Source organism: Sodiomyces alcalophilus, assembly GCF_042370955.1.
Source record: "Sodiomyces alcalophilus JCM 7366 unplaced genomic scaffold ACRALscaffold_10, whole genome shotgun sequence".
Classification (NCBI taxonomy): domain Eukaryota; kingdom Fungi; phylum Ascomycota; class Sordariomycetes; order Glomerellales; family Plectosphaerellaceae; genus Sodiomyces; species Sodiomyces alcalophilus.
The window spans coordinates 587970-601243 of record NW_027263541.1 but is presented as its reverse complement, the minus strand read 5'-3'; the positions used below and the strand labels follow the sequence as shown (position 1 = coordinate 601243).

General features: G+C 56.7%; 5 protein-coding genes across 5 annotated transcripts; 2 read left to right on the top strand and 3 right to left on the bottom strand.

Annotated features, from left to right (window-relative positions):
- Window positions 1-131: 131 nt before the first annotated feature.
- Window positions 132-2887, bottom strand: ACRALDRAFT_1095384 (uncharacterized protein; the record flags this gene model as incomplete). Its single annotated transcript, XM_071019774.1, has 4 exons — window positions 132-1043; window positions 1085-2608; window positions 2692-2834; window positions 2872-2887. 4 exons carry the CDS (start codon window positions 2885-2887, stop codon window positions 240-242), a joined length of 2487 nt encoding a protein of 828 aa, XP_070871141.1. The 3' UTR covers window positions 132-239.
- Window positions 2888-3021: 134 nt separating this feature from the next.
- Window positions 3022-5765, top strand: ACRALDRAFT_1066181 (uncharacterized protein). The gene is made up of 5 exons (XM_071017294.1): window positions 3022-3384; window positions 3471-3706; window positions 3788-3948; window positions 4031-4702; window positions 4762-5765. The coding sequence occupies exons 2-5, from the start codon at window positions 3592-3594 to the stop codon at window positions 4969-4971; spliced, it is 1158 nt and encodes a 385-aa protein (XP_070871140.1). The 5' UTR covers window positions 3022-3384; window positions 3471-3591; the 3' UTR covers window positions 4972-5765.
- ACRALDRAFT_2023192 (uncharacterized protein) lies at window positions 5227-5915 on the bottom strand (the record flags this gene model as incomplete). The annotated part of the gene is made up of 2 exons (XM_071020127.1): window positions 5227-5765; window positions 5879-5915. 2 exons carry the CDS (start codon window positions 5913-5915, stop codon window positions 5227-5229), a joined length of 576 nt encoding a protein of 191 aa, XP_070871139.1.
- Window positions 5916-6182: 267 nt separating this feature from the next.
- ACRALDRAFT_2044928 (uncharacterized protein) lies at window positions 6183-8073 on the top strand (the record flags this gene model as incomplete). The annotated part of the gene is made up of 4 exons (XM_071021479.1): window positions 6183-6216; window positions 6330-6682; window positions 6759-7140; window positions 7202-8073. 4 exons carry the CDS (start codon window positions 6183-6185, stop codon window positions 8071-8073), a joined length of 1641 nt encoding a protein of 546 aa, XP_070871138.1.
- Window positions 8074-8998: 925 nt separating this feature from the next.
- On the bottom strand, window positions 8999-11979 carry ACRALDRAFT_2070997 (uncharacterized protein; the record flags this gene model as incomplete). The annotated part of the gene is made up of 2 exons (XM_071022169.1): window positions 8999-11640; window positions 11697-11979. Coding segments are annotated over 2 exons (2925 nt in total), but the record flags the coding sequence as incomplete, so codon positions are not given.
- Between the last annotated feature and the right edge of the window lie 1295 nt (window positions 11980-13274).

Genomic DNA, 13274 nt, shown 5'->3' with positions numbered 1-13274 from the left:
TTCCTATTAGGTAAGCCCTACCTGACCCTTCATATGGGACGGGATGACACCAGTGTCTTTCAGCCGTGATAGCGTACTCGGTATCAAAAATATACGTGAGCTCTCAATAAAACGCATTACCAGCCAGGTCTCAATGTAAATCTCAGACTATATTTCCATCCGGGGTATCATATAATACGAACTCACAGCAAGTGGCCAAAAGAAAACACCCACGGCACTGGTCCTCGGCGGGCAGAAGCTCATGTTTCTCCCTCGCTCGCCTGGTCCGGCTTGATGCCGTAGCCTTCGAGGAACCCGTTCGGATCGCATACCCTCTCCAGGCTGATACCGCTCGCTGCCACCCATCGCCGAACGGATTCCTTGTCGACGCGTACCCTTGGCACCACAGGTACGGCCTCTTCATGCGCCTTGGCATCCTCCATCACCTCGTCCTCGTCGGTCTTCGTTTGCGCCGGCCTCTTCGCCGACCCCATGCCCGCATCCTCCACAAGTCCCATCTCGCGCAACGTGGCGAGGCAGTCGTCCAGGGCGATCCACGTTCCCCGGCTGCACTCGTTGACGTCCACTACAACCTCGTCCTTCTGCTCGGGTCCATCGCCGCCCATCGGTTTCGCGACCCCGTTGACCCCCAGTAACCACCGCGCAATCTCGCCGGCCCAGTAGCGTTTGTACCCCTTCCGGCCCAGTTCGGAGATGGGCTTCTCGGGCCCGCCCATGACACGCTCGCGGCGGCTTATCTCGTAGGACACGCCCATTAACAGGCCTCCCAGCCCCTTGCGCTGCCACGGCGGGAATACGAGAATACAAGCCAGGTTGTTGTTATCCCATGACATCTTTTCCTTGGAGAAGAAACCCACAACCTGCGACGGCCGGGTGGGCGGGGCATTCGCCATGTCAGCGCGGACCTGCGGATCGAAGGGAGTGGTGTTCGCAACGGGCGGTCGAGACGGCGGCGTGTAAACGAGCAAGAAATAGTTGAAATTGGTCACGTCGAAGAATACGGATTTCGTGTCGAGGAAGAGCTTGGCAAACAGGGAAAGATTCTGACAAAACAGCTACGGGAAGATTCTCTGGTCAGCATTACAAAGGTCCACGACACACAGCCGGGTCGATGATGAAGCGAAAGGGGAAAACGCACCATGTCTTGCTCTCCGTCCACCTCCCACACGCTCCACTCCCCGTGATCCGTCACCACCTCCTCGACATGGCGCAGCCCGCTGTTCGCCCTCTTGCCAGGGCCCCTCTTCACCTCGGGCACGGCCCTGAGCACCGACCGGCGGCCCCTTGGGTGTATGTAGATCTTGCGGCCAGGGGGCATCCTGCCGCTGTGTTCGCAGAAGCGTACATGTCCCAGCCACGACACCAGCTCCTTGGAGTACTTGAAGCAGTAAGGGCACACGTACAGCCGATCGAGCATGGTCACCTCGCCGCCACTACCACCTCCACGCTTCGCAGAGGCCTTGGCAGAGCCGTCGCCCCCTGTGCTGGCGCTTCCCGTCTTGGTCCCCTTGGCAGACGCCTGGGAGGACCCGGCCTTGCCAGCGTACCCGGACGAGGATGCATCGCCCAGCAATTCCTTGCCGTAGTAGGACGGGTACCAGGTGCGGAAACAAATGTCGCCCAACACGACTTTATCGATGTTGCGGTCGGCACGTGGGAGGGGTTTTGATTTATTCTTCTCTTCTTCCCGTTTCCGAAAGCCGGATTTTTCTGGTAGGGTAGACGTTGGATGGGATGACTGGGGCGCGACATGAGGGATGGTTGGGATGAGCACGTGGTTGGTGTTCGATGTCGGCGCACGAGAGGGCTGGTGGTGGTGGGGCGGTTGTAACGACGGGGGCAAACTGGTCGGCGGGCTTGGGCGCATAAGGGTCTTCGTCCAAGGTTGCGACTGAGGCTGGGGCACCTGGTACGAGATCTCAGGGGCGACGAGGCCGTTAACAGGTCGCCCGTTTCCAGACTGTCTCACGTCCCTGGCCGCCAGCACCGGGTGGTGATGCACGGCCATCATGGTTTTTTTTCCGCCGCGATGTCTCGTCACACGTGGTTCTGGTGGCGCGGTGGTTTGATGTTGATCTCCCGCCAGCTGGGGTGCCACGGGTTGAGAAGGCGGTGGCAAGGAGTCACGGACTTGGGTTTGCAAGGCACCTGTCGATGGAGTGGTGGACGCGGCAGCTGTGGTTGGAAGGGCGGTTTGGGAGCCTGGGATTCCAGGTTTGGATTCGGGCGGGCGTCCCCGGCGTTTCGGCTTGGTTGATTGTGGTTCTATGACAGCGGGCTGCCCGGATCCGGAACGCGGCGGAGATGCCGAAGTCGGGACGATCGGGGGTGGGTTCGGGGTTTGACGCGTCGCGCGACGCGTCACTGGTTGGGCGGTGGGGACAGGGGGAGGGGAAGAATGAAGTGCAGTTTGTTGTTGTTGCTGCTGCTGCTGCTGCTGTTGTTGTTGTTGTTGTTCGTCCTGGGGGCGTTTTCGCTTCCACCTGGGCATTGTGGAGGGTGACAGGAAAAAATCGGAGCTGGGGTTGTGGAACCAGGGACAGGCGGCTGGTCTGGGGCGGGAGTGGCGGCGAGCACACCCAGATGTCAAGCTTTGTGTGGCAAAGCCCTGCGGTACGTGAGGACCCCAGGGCCTCGAAAGTCCCTGGCCTACCTCTTTTGATAGAATATCAAGGAAAGAAAAAAAACAACCTGGATTGTTGATGATGGATTGTACTGCTCCAGCGAGATCGGGTTTCGCTTCAAAATTTCGGAACCAATCCTGTTGCTGTCGGGACTCGGGACGCGGTCAAATTTAGTTGACGCTTTTTCGTTCGTCAGCTGGACGTGCCCCGCTGGGATATCTGTGCGCCAGGCATCTGTACGTACCACATTCGCCTACATGCATGTGTTGCCTAGTTGCACCAACCATGAGAAGGAGCAAATGATACCCATTGCGCATGTGTGTCAATTAATACATAGGTACCTTGTACGATATTCGTGTATCAGGGTACATCCCGCCAAGAGTCAACATTCTGCCCCTCCACTCCATCCCCTCCATCCCCCACAGCATCGTCAGAACAGGACACGCCCATCGTCTATTCGTAGCATAACTGGCGACTGTGGACCGGATCGATATTCCCCCTCCCGTTCACTTCCCCGCATGACCCTGAACAGTGTCGCCCGATTGACTCCCATCCAAGGTACGACAAGCATCAGATCGATGGGCTGACCATTCGGCCCTGCAACCTTCCAGCTCCTGGTCCGTCTCCTCAACGCACCAAGCCTACGGCTACGTCACATTGCTTCCCTAACAGCCAATCTCAAACATCATCTCAACATCCATAATTTATTGGCTGGCTCGGCATACCAGATTGGCCCGTCTCGAAATCATCTGTCCTTCCCGTACGTGTTGGTTGGTCTTGTTCCCTATATTTACTTGAGGCCCTTGGTCTGTCTTGTGACCTTCTCTCACACGTCCAACCATTCAGTTTGTCGATTGGGACCTTGTTAAGAGCGAGGAGTCTCCTTCCCTCCTGCTGACTATCAGTTGTCGGTCATTTCTGCTACAAGACCCTTTTTCTGTCATTGTTCTGTAGCCAACTACCCACCATGGCGCCGCCCGATGTGATTCAGCCTGTCGCCGCCACGACGGGATCCCACGTAGTAACTGGATTGCAGGACCCGAAGGAGCAGTTTTACCGCCATTTCCAAGACGAATCCGCGTGTGAGTTATTTAAAAAAAAAATCCGAGAATTTGTCCCCCGAGTCTCGTATAGAGTCCTGTTGCTCACAAAGTACATCAAAGCTATCCACGAGCAAATCGAAAACCTCGCCTCAGTGGCGACCGTTGGAGGCGAGAGACAAGATGCCATCGATGCCATCTTGGGTTCCATCTCAAGTCTATCGAACGAGGTTTCAGATGCCTCCGACTATGTCCCTGCCTATGACCAGCGCACATACTCAGAAGTGATTTTCCTCTTAGCCTTTCCTAGAGAATGACCTTTTCTGTATTCGATGTCTAACTCAATACGTACGACACGTACGACAGGCTATCAAAGGCTTGACGGAAAGGCTAAATCAGACAACGGCAAAGCTCGCACCTCGCTCCCGTTTCCAGTTCAAGTCCCGCGGCGCCGCCGCCGGGCCCGACCGGTCTTTCGGGCGCGCGGCTGATCCTCGTCTTCTCACCACCACCAACCCGATCGACGCTACACCAGCAACTTCCTCTGGCCGGCCTGCCGAGGAGGCCGAAGACGCCGTGAGCGATCTCCCCTCGATCAAAGCCAAGGACTACAACAAAGAGATGGCGCAGCCCGGGGCGTCTCGTGTCCGCACGCCTAGCTTTTCGACGGCCAAGGAAATTGTGATTTTTGGCCAGACGGGGCTGCACATCATCCTGCCGTCCACGGCCTCCCGAGCCACGTCCTCGGGTCGTTTGACCGATATCCGCGACTGCGTCGTCGACATGTCCATGGCCACCGCCAGCAGCGCCCCCTTCGCCAGCCTCACGCTCAAGAACATCAGCCATTCCCTCGTTCTAGCTGGCCACGTAGACGGCCCTGTGCACATCACCGGCGTGTCGGATAGCATTCTCGTCGTGGCAGCCCGGCAGGTCCGGATCCACGAGTGTAAGAATGTCGACATGTATCTATACTGCTCCAGTCACCCCATCATTGAAGACTGTTCCGCCATGCGATTTGCGCCGCTCCCTCCGTCATTCGTATGTGTCCACTCCACCATCCGTGTTTTCGAGCGCCGTGACTGACGTGAGAGGTGCAGGAAACGCCCGACGATGTATCGAAGAACAAGTGGGACCAGATACAAGACTTTAAGTGGTTAAAGTCCGAGACGAGCCCTAACTGGAGCACCTTGCCAGAGGGAGAGAGAATTGCGGATGACGTCTGGCTGAACGTTGTCCCGGGGAAACCAGGGAAGGACCTTGGTGATATCCTAGACGCGGTCGGGATTGCAAGGCGTTCGAGTGGGTAATGGGCAGGGCGGCCTTTGTAGGTGATGTATTTGTCCCGATAGGAATGGATTGACTGTCTGTCTCGTCCGTTCCGAACCGATGGGGACGTTTGTTTCGCCGCAATTCAGTTGTGATTCGTCATCTTCGCTCGGTCTCGGGGCTCGCTGCCGCCAGTTTCTCTGTCTCAATTTCTTGGCAACTCCTGGGTATCAAGTAAAAACCAACCTCCCACCCGCGAATTGAAGCTCTTTGTGCCCCTTCGCAACCTGAGAGACCTACGTCTCCATCTTATCGCCGTCTTTTCCAAACTCGACCCCGCGCTCCCGCAACTTCTCCAGCACGTCCCGCTGCATGTGGATCCTGGCTTCGAGCTCCCGGATCTCCTCTTCCTGTTCCTCAATGTCGCGTTCCATGTCGGGGAGCGTCTTGATCTGAGCGCGAGCCCGCTGCACCTTGTGCTTCAGCGTGTCGGTCTGCGTCGAGAGCTCCCTCAAAGACAGAGGTCCTGTGCCGTCCGGGCTGGCTCCCAAATGGTTCGGCGTCGCTCCTGCAGGTAACGGGGTGGAACCCGTGACGCCGCCGGGGGCCGTGGGAGGGCTGGACGCTTGGATGGTGGCTCGGAGGCGGGTAAGGATTGTTGCGAGCTCGGTGAGCGTGTCGAGAGCGTCGGGCGAGAAGTTGGGAGGCAGTGCGAGCGGGTGGGGAGTGGAAGAGGAAGGCGGAGCAGACATGGCTGGAGAAGATACTGGGACAGTCGTTTGAGGAAATGTAGAATGTGCGAAATCCGTATTTTCTTTCCTCGTTTGCGATGTTTCTTGTTTGATGTTGATGCTGCGTGGTGAGAAAATCGAGTGGTAGGTACGTAATCATGAGTACCTATGTCTGTACGTTGTACGAAGTACGGGAAAGAGGCTTGGCGGGGTCAACTGTCGTGGGGCGCCGATAACGGCTCGAGGCGTACCATTAGAAGAGATTGTGGATTCTCATTACCCACTACGTAATTCCGTACATGTACGTTGTATGTACAACAGTAGGTACCTACCAGATCCCCCGCCATAGATTGATAAAAAGAAGTGCCCCTCCTCAACCAATTCAACTCACCACCATCTCTGATCTTTTTTCCCCCCCTCAGGAAAATCACGCATCACCTAATTCGATCCTGTGTCCTCGCATTCGTTCACTCTTTGTCAGATAAAGAGCTATAACAGAATTGACCGATCATCCAGTCATCATGGCTGAAACAAAAGTTCAACCCGCCTGCCTGAGTACGTCCATCCCTCTCCCTCTCCTTGTCCGTCTCCCCGACGAAAGCCCCATTGTTCGTCGTTCTGCCTGCCATAATCTCGCTTGGCTAACTCCTTGATTTCACCCTCGTCAGTCGTGATCGATGGCTGGGGCATTCCCACCGCCGACTCTCCCAAAGATGGCGATGCCATTGCTGCCGCCAAGACCCCCGTCATGGACGCTTTCTCCCAGAACAAGGACCAGTACCTCGAGCTCGAAGCGTCCTCTTATGCCGTCGGTCTCCCCAAGGGCCTGATGGGCAACTCCGAAGTCGGCCACTTGAACATTGGCGCCGGCCGTGTCGTCTGGCAGGACGTCGTGCGCATTGACAACGATATCGAGGAGGACAGATTCGCCGATAATGAGGTGATCAAGAATACCTTTGAGAGCGCCAAGAACGGCAACGGCAGGCTGCATCTCTGCGGTCTTGTCTCCCACGGCGGTGTCGTAAGTTGACAAAAAAGAGTCCTGATGGCCTCCCTGTCACATTGAGTCCTGCATGCTGACGGATCGTTTCCTCTAGCACGCGAAACAAGATCACCTTTACGCCATCCTCCTCGCCGCCAAGAAATACGGCGTTCCCAAGGTCTTCATCCACGTTTTCGCCGACGGACGCGATACCGATCCCAAGTCCGGCGCGGGCTACGTAGAGGAACTCGTCGGGAAGCTGAAGGAGTTTGGTATCGGCGAGATTGCCACCGTCGTGGGCCGCTACTATGCCATGGACCGTGATAAGCGCTGGGAGAGGATCGAGATCGCACTGAAGGGCATGGTCCTTGGCGAGGGCGAGCAGAGCGATGACCCCGTCAAGGCGATCCGGGACCGATACGAGCGCGGCGGCCCGAAGGACAAGGACGAGTTCCTAACGCCCATTGTCATTGGCGGCGATGAGCGACGGATCAAGGGTACGAGCCAAGCCTCTCTGTCTGAATCCCATGAAGACACATCACTAACCCTCGTTTGTAGATGACGACACCGTCTTCTTCTTCAACTACCGCTCCGATCGGGTCCGTCAGATCACCCAGGTCCTTGGTGATGTCGACCGCGACGTGCTCCCGGACTTTGCTTACCCCAAGATCGCCTCTCTCGTCACCATGACCCAATACAAGACCGACTACCCGTTCACCGTCGCCTTCAAGCCTCAGCGCATGGACAACGTCCTGGCCGAGTGGCTGGGCAAGCAGGGCGTCAAGCAGGTTCACGTGGCCGAGACGGAGAAGTACGCCCACGTCACCTTCTTCTTCAACGGCGGCGTCGAGAAGCCCTTCCCCCTGGAAACCCGCGACGCGGGCGACCTCGTCCCCTCCAAGAAGGGCGTGGCCACCTACGATCTCGCCCCGAGAATGTCGGCCGAAGAAGTCGCCAACCGTGTCGCCGACCGCATCAGGGGCGTCGGCGGCGAGGAGTTCCCCTTCGTCATGAACAACTTTGCGCCCCCCGACATGGTCGGTCATACCGGCGTCTACGAGGCCGCCATCATCGGCTGCGAGGCCACCGATGAGGGCATCAAGACCATCTACGACGCCTGCGTCGAGCGGGGCTACGCCCTGTTCATCACCTCCGACCACGGCAACGCCGAGGAGATGAAGTTCCCCGACGGCCAGCCCAAGACCAGCCACACCACCAACAAGGTGCCCTTCATCATGGCCAACGTCCCCAGCGACTGGCGCCTTACCCCTTACTGGGACGAGAAGAAGGGCAAGCACCTCGAGCCCGTCCTCGGCGACGTTGCCCCCACCATTCTCGCCGCCATGGGTCTGCCTCAGCCCGAGGAGATGGATGGCCACAGCTTGCTGCAGAAGGGCGCCGGACAGAAGAGGAAGGAGCAGGCCTCCTGAGTATACCTCGCGCGGGGATCAGAGCAGGGTATATTAGATCAAGAGCGGGACGGGAGAAAATGAATGGATGACCCAAGAAAATGACGTTTGGAATGACGACCGGGTCGCGATCTGCCGTAGCCATGGCTGGCAGACGGATGGATGGCCGGGATGAATGATATACACCAACGTGCGTGGATGCACGTTCAACTTTTGCTTTTAGAGATAGAAAAGATGAAAGTCATACGAGTCGTCAAGGCTCACCTTATACAAACCACTATTGCAACAGCCAGCACTCCTCTATGTGCCAGATCAATCAGCGGGCGGCATCGAGAAGAATCGCCAAGGGCTAACTCGGTGGGAATTCATTCGGCAGGGACCTCGCGTGAACGACATGTTTCCAGCCACAGCTACGTCGAGATCCAAGTTGATGGACACGAATAACACGAGCTGTACATAGATCAAGCAGCTATTTTGCGCGTGAATTGCAAGACAAAGTGGCATCGCCAGACTACATACAGTTCATAACATGTCGGGACGGCGATTGGAAACTGTATAATTTCCCATGAGCCACCTTGCAGCGCATCGTAGCTTCGATCCGTCCTGACATGCCGTGAAATACAGACCCTGGGTATAATTCATTTTCAACTCCTCGCAATGCTGAGAAAAACAGAGCAGTTGCCCAAGTCGAGCTGTTTCGTGAATTCGTTCAGAGGGTCGAAAAATCGTCCCATGACAGTGCATGCTTCGCTTGCGAAAAGGCAGATGAAAAGAAACGGAAACAAAGGGCAGAAAGATGGAGAAAAGATGGGAAAATATGTGAAAATATGGGAAAGGTAGGGACCAAAAAAAGAAAAAGAAAATAGGGGACATGTCCTCGAGCTAAAACAAAACTGTTTCGACGAAAACTGTAGAGATCGAGCATTCAGCTGCTTCCTTCGAGGCCGCTCGAGTACCCGCTTTCGCCATCATCCTCAGCTGCAACGTCCGAGCTGTCCGTCTGCCTGGGCAAATCGACACTCAAGCTCTTGCTCCGGCCCCGAACAGTCCCGGGCGCAGCAATGGCGCTACTGCTCGTCCGACGGGCCAGCTGGCTTGGTCGCATGGCCATCCCTATGGCTTGCCGGGTTGGGACAAGGTCACGGGCGACCCTCGGCTCATCGTCGTCGTCGCTGCTCAGGTTGTCCTCCCGGTACGGAATATCCGGCGTGCTGGGAATGGATGACCTGCGCTCGGAATCGTCGCGCACATCCGACTCGTCTGCCTTGTCGTCCGAGTCGAGACTGTCCATGCTGTCGACGGAGGTGTCCGTGCTGAAAGGGGGGATGAAGATGGCCGGCGGCGGCAGGGCGACTGGTGCTAAGCGCTTCATGTTGCCGGATATGTATTCAATCTCCGTGGTGGGAGCGGCGCTGCTCGGTTGAGGTATGGTCGCAAGCGGGCGGGGAGACGGCGACATGGATGCAAAGCGGTGGATGATGGCATCCAACGTCTCACTAGACTTGGGTTGTTGCTGGGCAGTCTTGACACCGGGGATATCCTTAGGCCGCCGGGTCTGAACGGTAACCATGAAGTGATCTTCCGGGACCACGCCCCCAAGACCTGATGGCTCGAGGGTCTGAGGTCGGACGGGCTGTTCTTGCTCTGTATCCGAGGAGTGACCCTCCATGTCCAAGGCGTCCGCGTCTGAAAGATCATCGCGGTCGTAGAGAATAGGCTCAGGTTCCGCCGACACAGCGTCGGTGAAGAAGTAGGGTGCTCGGTCGCTCAACGGACGGATCCGCAGGATGGACCCGGATGACGTCCGCTGCGGCGGGTCAGGTCTCACAAACTGGCCGCTCGGGTCGCTGGACGACCCAGGCTGGGCATCATGACCGGAGGACGTCAAATAGGTCGCCGAGGACGAGTCCCCCGGGTCGCCAGACAGGTCGGTGCAAAAAGGGGCTCCGCTATAATAGATGATGGCACCGTCCAATCGACGTTTCCTCCGCTGAGATGACCCAGAGCCGCTGTTGCCCCACCTCGACTCTTCGATATGGCTCTCCTCGGCAGGGCCAAATGAAGACCCGGTATCGTCCACCGACGTCTGCTCGGGTGACTGTGGCGGGTGCACGAAGAGGGGCTTGTAGTGGAAGCTGTCTGATGGGATTCGGCGTTCGCTTGAATAGGCCGAGGCAGCAAGGTCGTTTGCAGACCCCCGGTGGACTTGTGTCGTCTTCCGTTTCTTTCGTTCTGTCTTCTTCTCGTTGTGGGAGCCGTCTGTGTCGTCGGTGGAAGGGCTCTTTCCCGAGTTGTCGCCGGAGCTGTCGCTGCTGAACTTGGTGCCTTCGGTGCCTCCCCTCCAGCGGATTTTCCGACCGTCGGGAGAGAGTTGGAATTTTGTGCTCCTCTCGGAGATGGCTACGCGGACGAAATCAGGCGTGACGTTGATCATGTGCAGCTGGGCGAGGTTGCAGAGGAGATTGAGATAGACCCATCCATCGGCGTCTGGCGCGACGTCCTGTGTGGTGGATTCAGGCAGCAGCTCGGGTGGCACCAAGCCGAGATGGCGAATGTAGTCCATGTTCTCCGAAGGGTTCTGCACGCGGTCGGGATCGAGGTCTAGTGGCCTGGTCGGGCGTTGCTCGGGAAGCGGTGCATTCGGGGGGGACGTATTGGCATCACCAGGCGCGGCTCCGCTGCCACGGGAATCTGCGCCATAGCTATTCGAATGGTCCATGGACATGTTATCCCTCTGCTTACCCGAGCCGGCCACCGAAAGGATAGGCGCTTCTCGAGCAGGTTCATTGGTGCCCAGGTTAACAGGTTGGCAAGCCATGACGTTCGTCCTAGCCATGCCCTCGCCCGTCACGGGTGCCAGAAACGGGCCCGCTTGGGGCACTGCCTGACCTAGTTCGCGCCTCGGGCCGCGCATCTTGCCTGTAAACAATTGTTCCAGACGTCGCACCACAAGCTTCTTCTTTTCCCTATTGGTCATGGCGATATGTCGTGGGTAGAGGCCCTCGGGAATGTCCTCGAGGTAGCTTTGGACTTTCTGTTCGGCTGAGCGAGCCTGTGAGCCCATGGACGGACGACGCAGTGATGTCCCGGCCGAGTGATGGCCCGTCGACATGGATGCGTAGGCCGAGTCGACGGGCCTCGACTGCGAGCCAGACGAGGAGGAAGCGTGCTTGGACATGGAACCTGAGCCCGAATATAGGCGATTGGCATGGCGAGATGACTTTTTGCGCGGGCCCGACGAAGTCTGGTTACTGGCGGATTCGCTAACACTTGCGGCAAAGTTGCGTAGGGTGGCCTCGAGTTCTCGTTTCTTGCGCTTTGGCAGCCCGTGCATTTTAATCTCGAAAAGCTTGTCCTTCTTGAGCATCTCCGGGCCCAACTGCTTGTATCTCTTCAACTCTTCTTTCAACTTGTGTATCTCAACGGTGAGGTCGTCGATGACGCTGCGGTATTCGTCGGTGCTGCTGCTACGGGTGACGACTGGCGCCAGCGATTGGGATGCGCCCGGCCGGAGGTGTGAGGGATAGGTCGTCTGGGGAGCGTCTTCGTTTGACGAGTCGGTCTCCCTCTGAAAGAACGGGGGATCGACTAGGCATCTGGTGTTGGCAAACGCTCCAGTGGCTAGGACGGAGAAACTGGCTTACCTTCCATGGCCCCGGAGTAAGAGACTGTGGGGTGCTGGTTCGACTGATCGAACCACTGTCTTGCGTCGGTTTGACCCATCTCGCGGCTTCCTGCAGAAGAAAATTTCGGGGGGGAGCCGCTTGATCCTTTGTCCACTTTCACCAAAGGCACGCGCTCTGCCGCATCTTTCCCAGCAGCATCGCGAGCACGTCGATGATGCTGCAATGTCACGGATTTTTCGTAAGGGGCCCTGCGAGGCAATGGGTGGTCTGTGTCGAATGTTGGCCGCGGAGCTTCTGCTCCGAAAGGCGACTGCGCACCACGAGGTTGATTCAGATCTTTGTCTGTCATGTTGCGATACCTGCGTATCGTCAAACAAATAATAAATTCATATCTGGAATGCCAGTATGAGGAAGATGAATGTGCCGTTGCGTTGAGGGAATTCTCAACGACTGCGCAGTCCCGGAACACCGTAATATGTCGAGTACCACTTGCAAAAATGAGGGCGAAAAAGAGGCAGGTCGATCGATGAGAAGCAACTTTCAGAACCGTCTCCAGGAGAAGTTCGGACGAGGCGACTTGGGTACGGGAAAGTTGAATGGCCCGAATCGACGAATTGTCGTGATTGGCCGGTGGTGGTTTGGCGATCTCGATGGGGCGAAAAGCGGGATCGTATGACGCTCAAACCGAGTTCTAGCCAGTTCTGAGGTTTGTGTCTTCGTAGAGCGCGGGTTCTTTTACGACTAATCTGAGGGGTAAAACGCACGGTTAGTAAGCCTAGATTTACGAAATCCTCGCCTTTCTGGTGGGCAGTGTTGGCTTGGACAGGAATCAGGATCATCGCGGTTTCCTTTACCTTTCTTTTGGTAACGTACGTATGTTTTGGTCTGGTTTCTAGGGTAGCTCGTTCGATTTCAATCGCGCTGGCCTCAGGATGCTAACCCTTATTTTTCACCGTTGCAAAGGGCAGCAGATGTGCCAGCGAGTTCGTAATGTGTTCCAGCTCGTCGTTTTTCGTGGTGCTTCGTCAAAGTTCGATGATCAAGGCGGGAAGCCGATGAAATCTGTGGCGTGAGGTGGCGAGCTCTGTATTAATGAAGGACTGGAGAGGGGTTTGCCAACACTCCGTAGTATTGTGGAAAGACGAAAGCCAGAGAACGTGGACGGTGGGAGAAAGACAAAGCCAGCATTTGCTCCCCTCTGGGATTGCAATGCTTGGCCCTGTCGTAGGATTACAACGGGCCCGTTGCTAGCACCCGTCGTAGTGTGGCCTCAGTCTTGTTCCTGACGAGACAAAAACATGAGCTCAGCGAGTTGACCAAAAAATAGAGTGGGCGAGTGACGGTTTTAAAAGACACTTGCATCCGTAAACAGGAAAACGCAATGGCCAAGGGAAAGGCCAGAATATAGATGGAAGAGGACAAGAAAGGAAGCTGGAATTGGTGCTGCTGGTCTCCAAGTTGAGGTACCTTCTAGGTACGACATGCATGGTTCTCAGTACCTGATCAGTGATGATGTGTACTGTGGTGGGGCTGTGGGGGAGCCTCGGCCATGGGTCCAGGGAACAATCTAGACAGGCTAGACTAGGTCTCGATTGC

Bases quoted from the DNA above. Each gene is read 5' to 3' on its own strand.
- ACRALDRAFT_1066181 (XM_071017294.1), top strand. From the start codon at position 3,592: ATGGCGCCGCCCGATGTGATTCAGCCTGTCGCCGCCACGACGGGATCC. The intron at 3,949-4,030 runs GTGATTTTCCTC...CACGTACGACAG, and splicing joins ACCAGCGCACATACTCAGAA to GCTATCAAAGGCTTGACGGA. The intron at 4,703-4,761 runs GTATGTGTCCAC...TGAGAGGTGCAG, and splicing joins CGCCGCTCCCTCCGTCATTC to GAAACGCCCGACGATGTATC.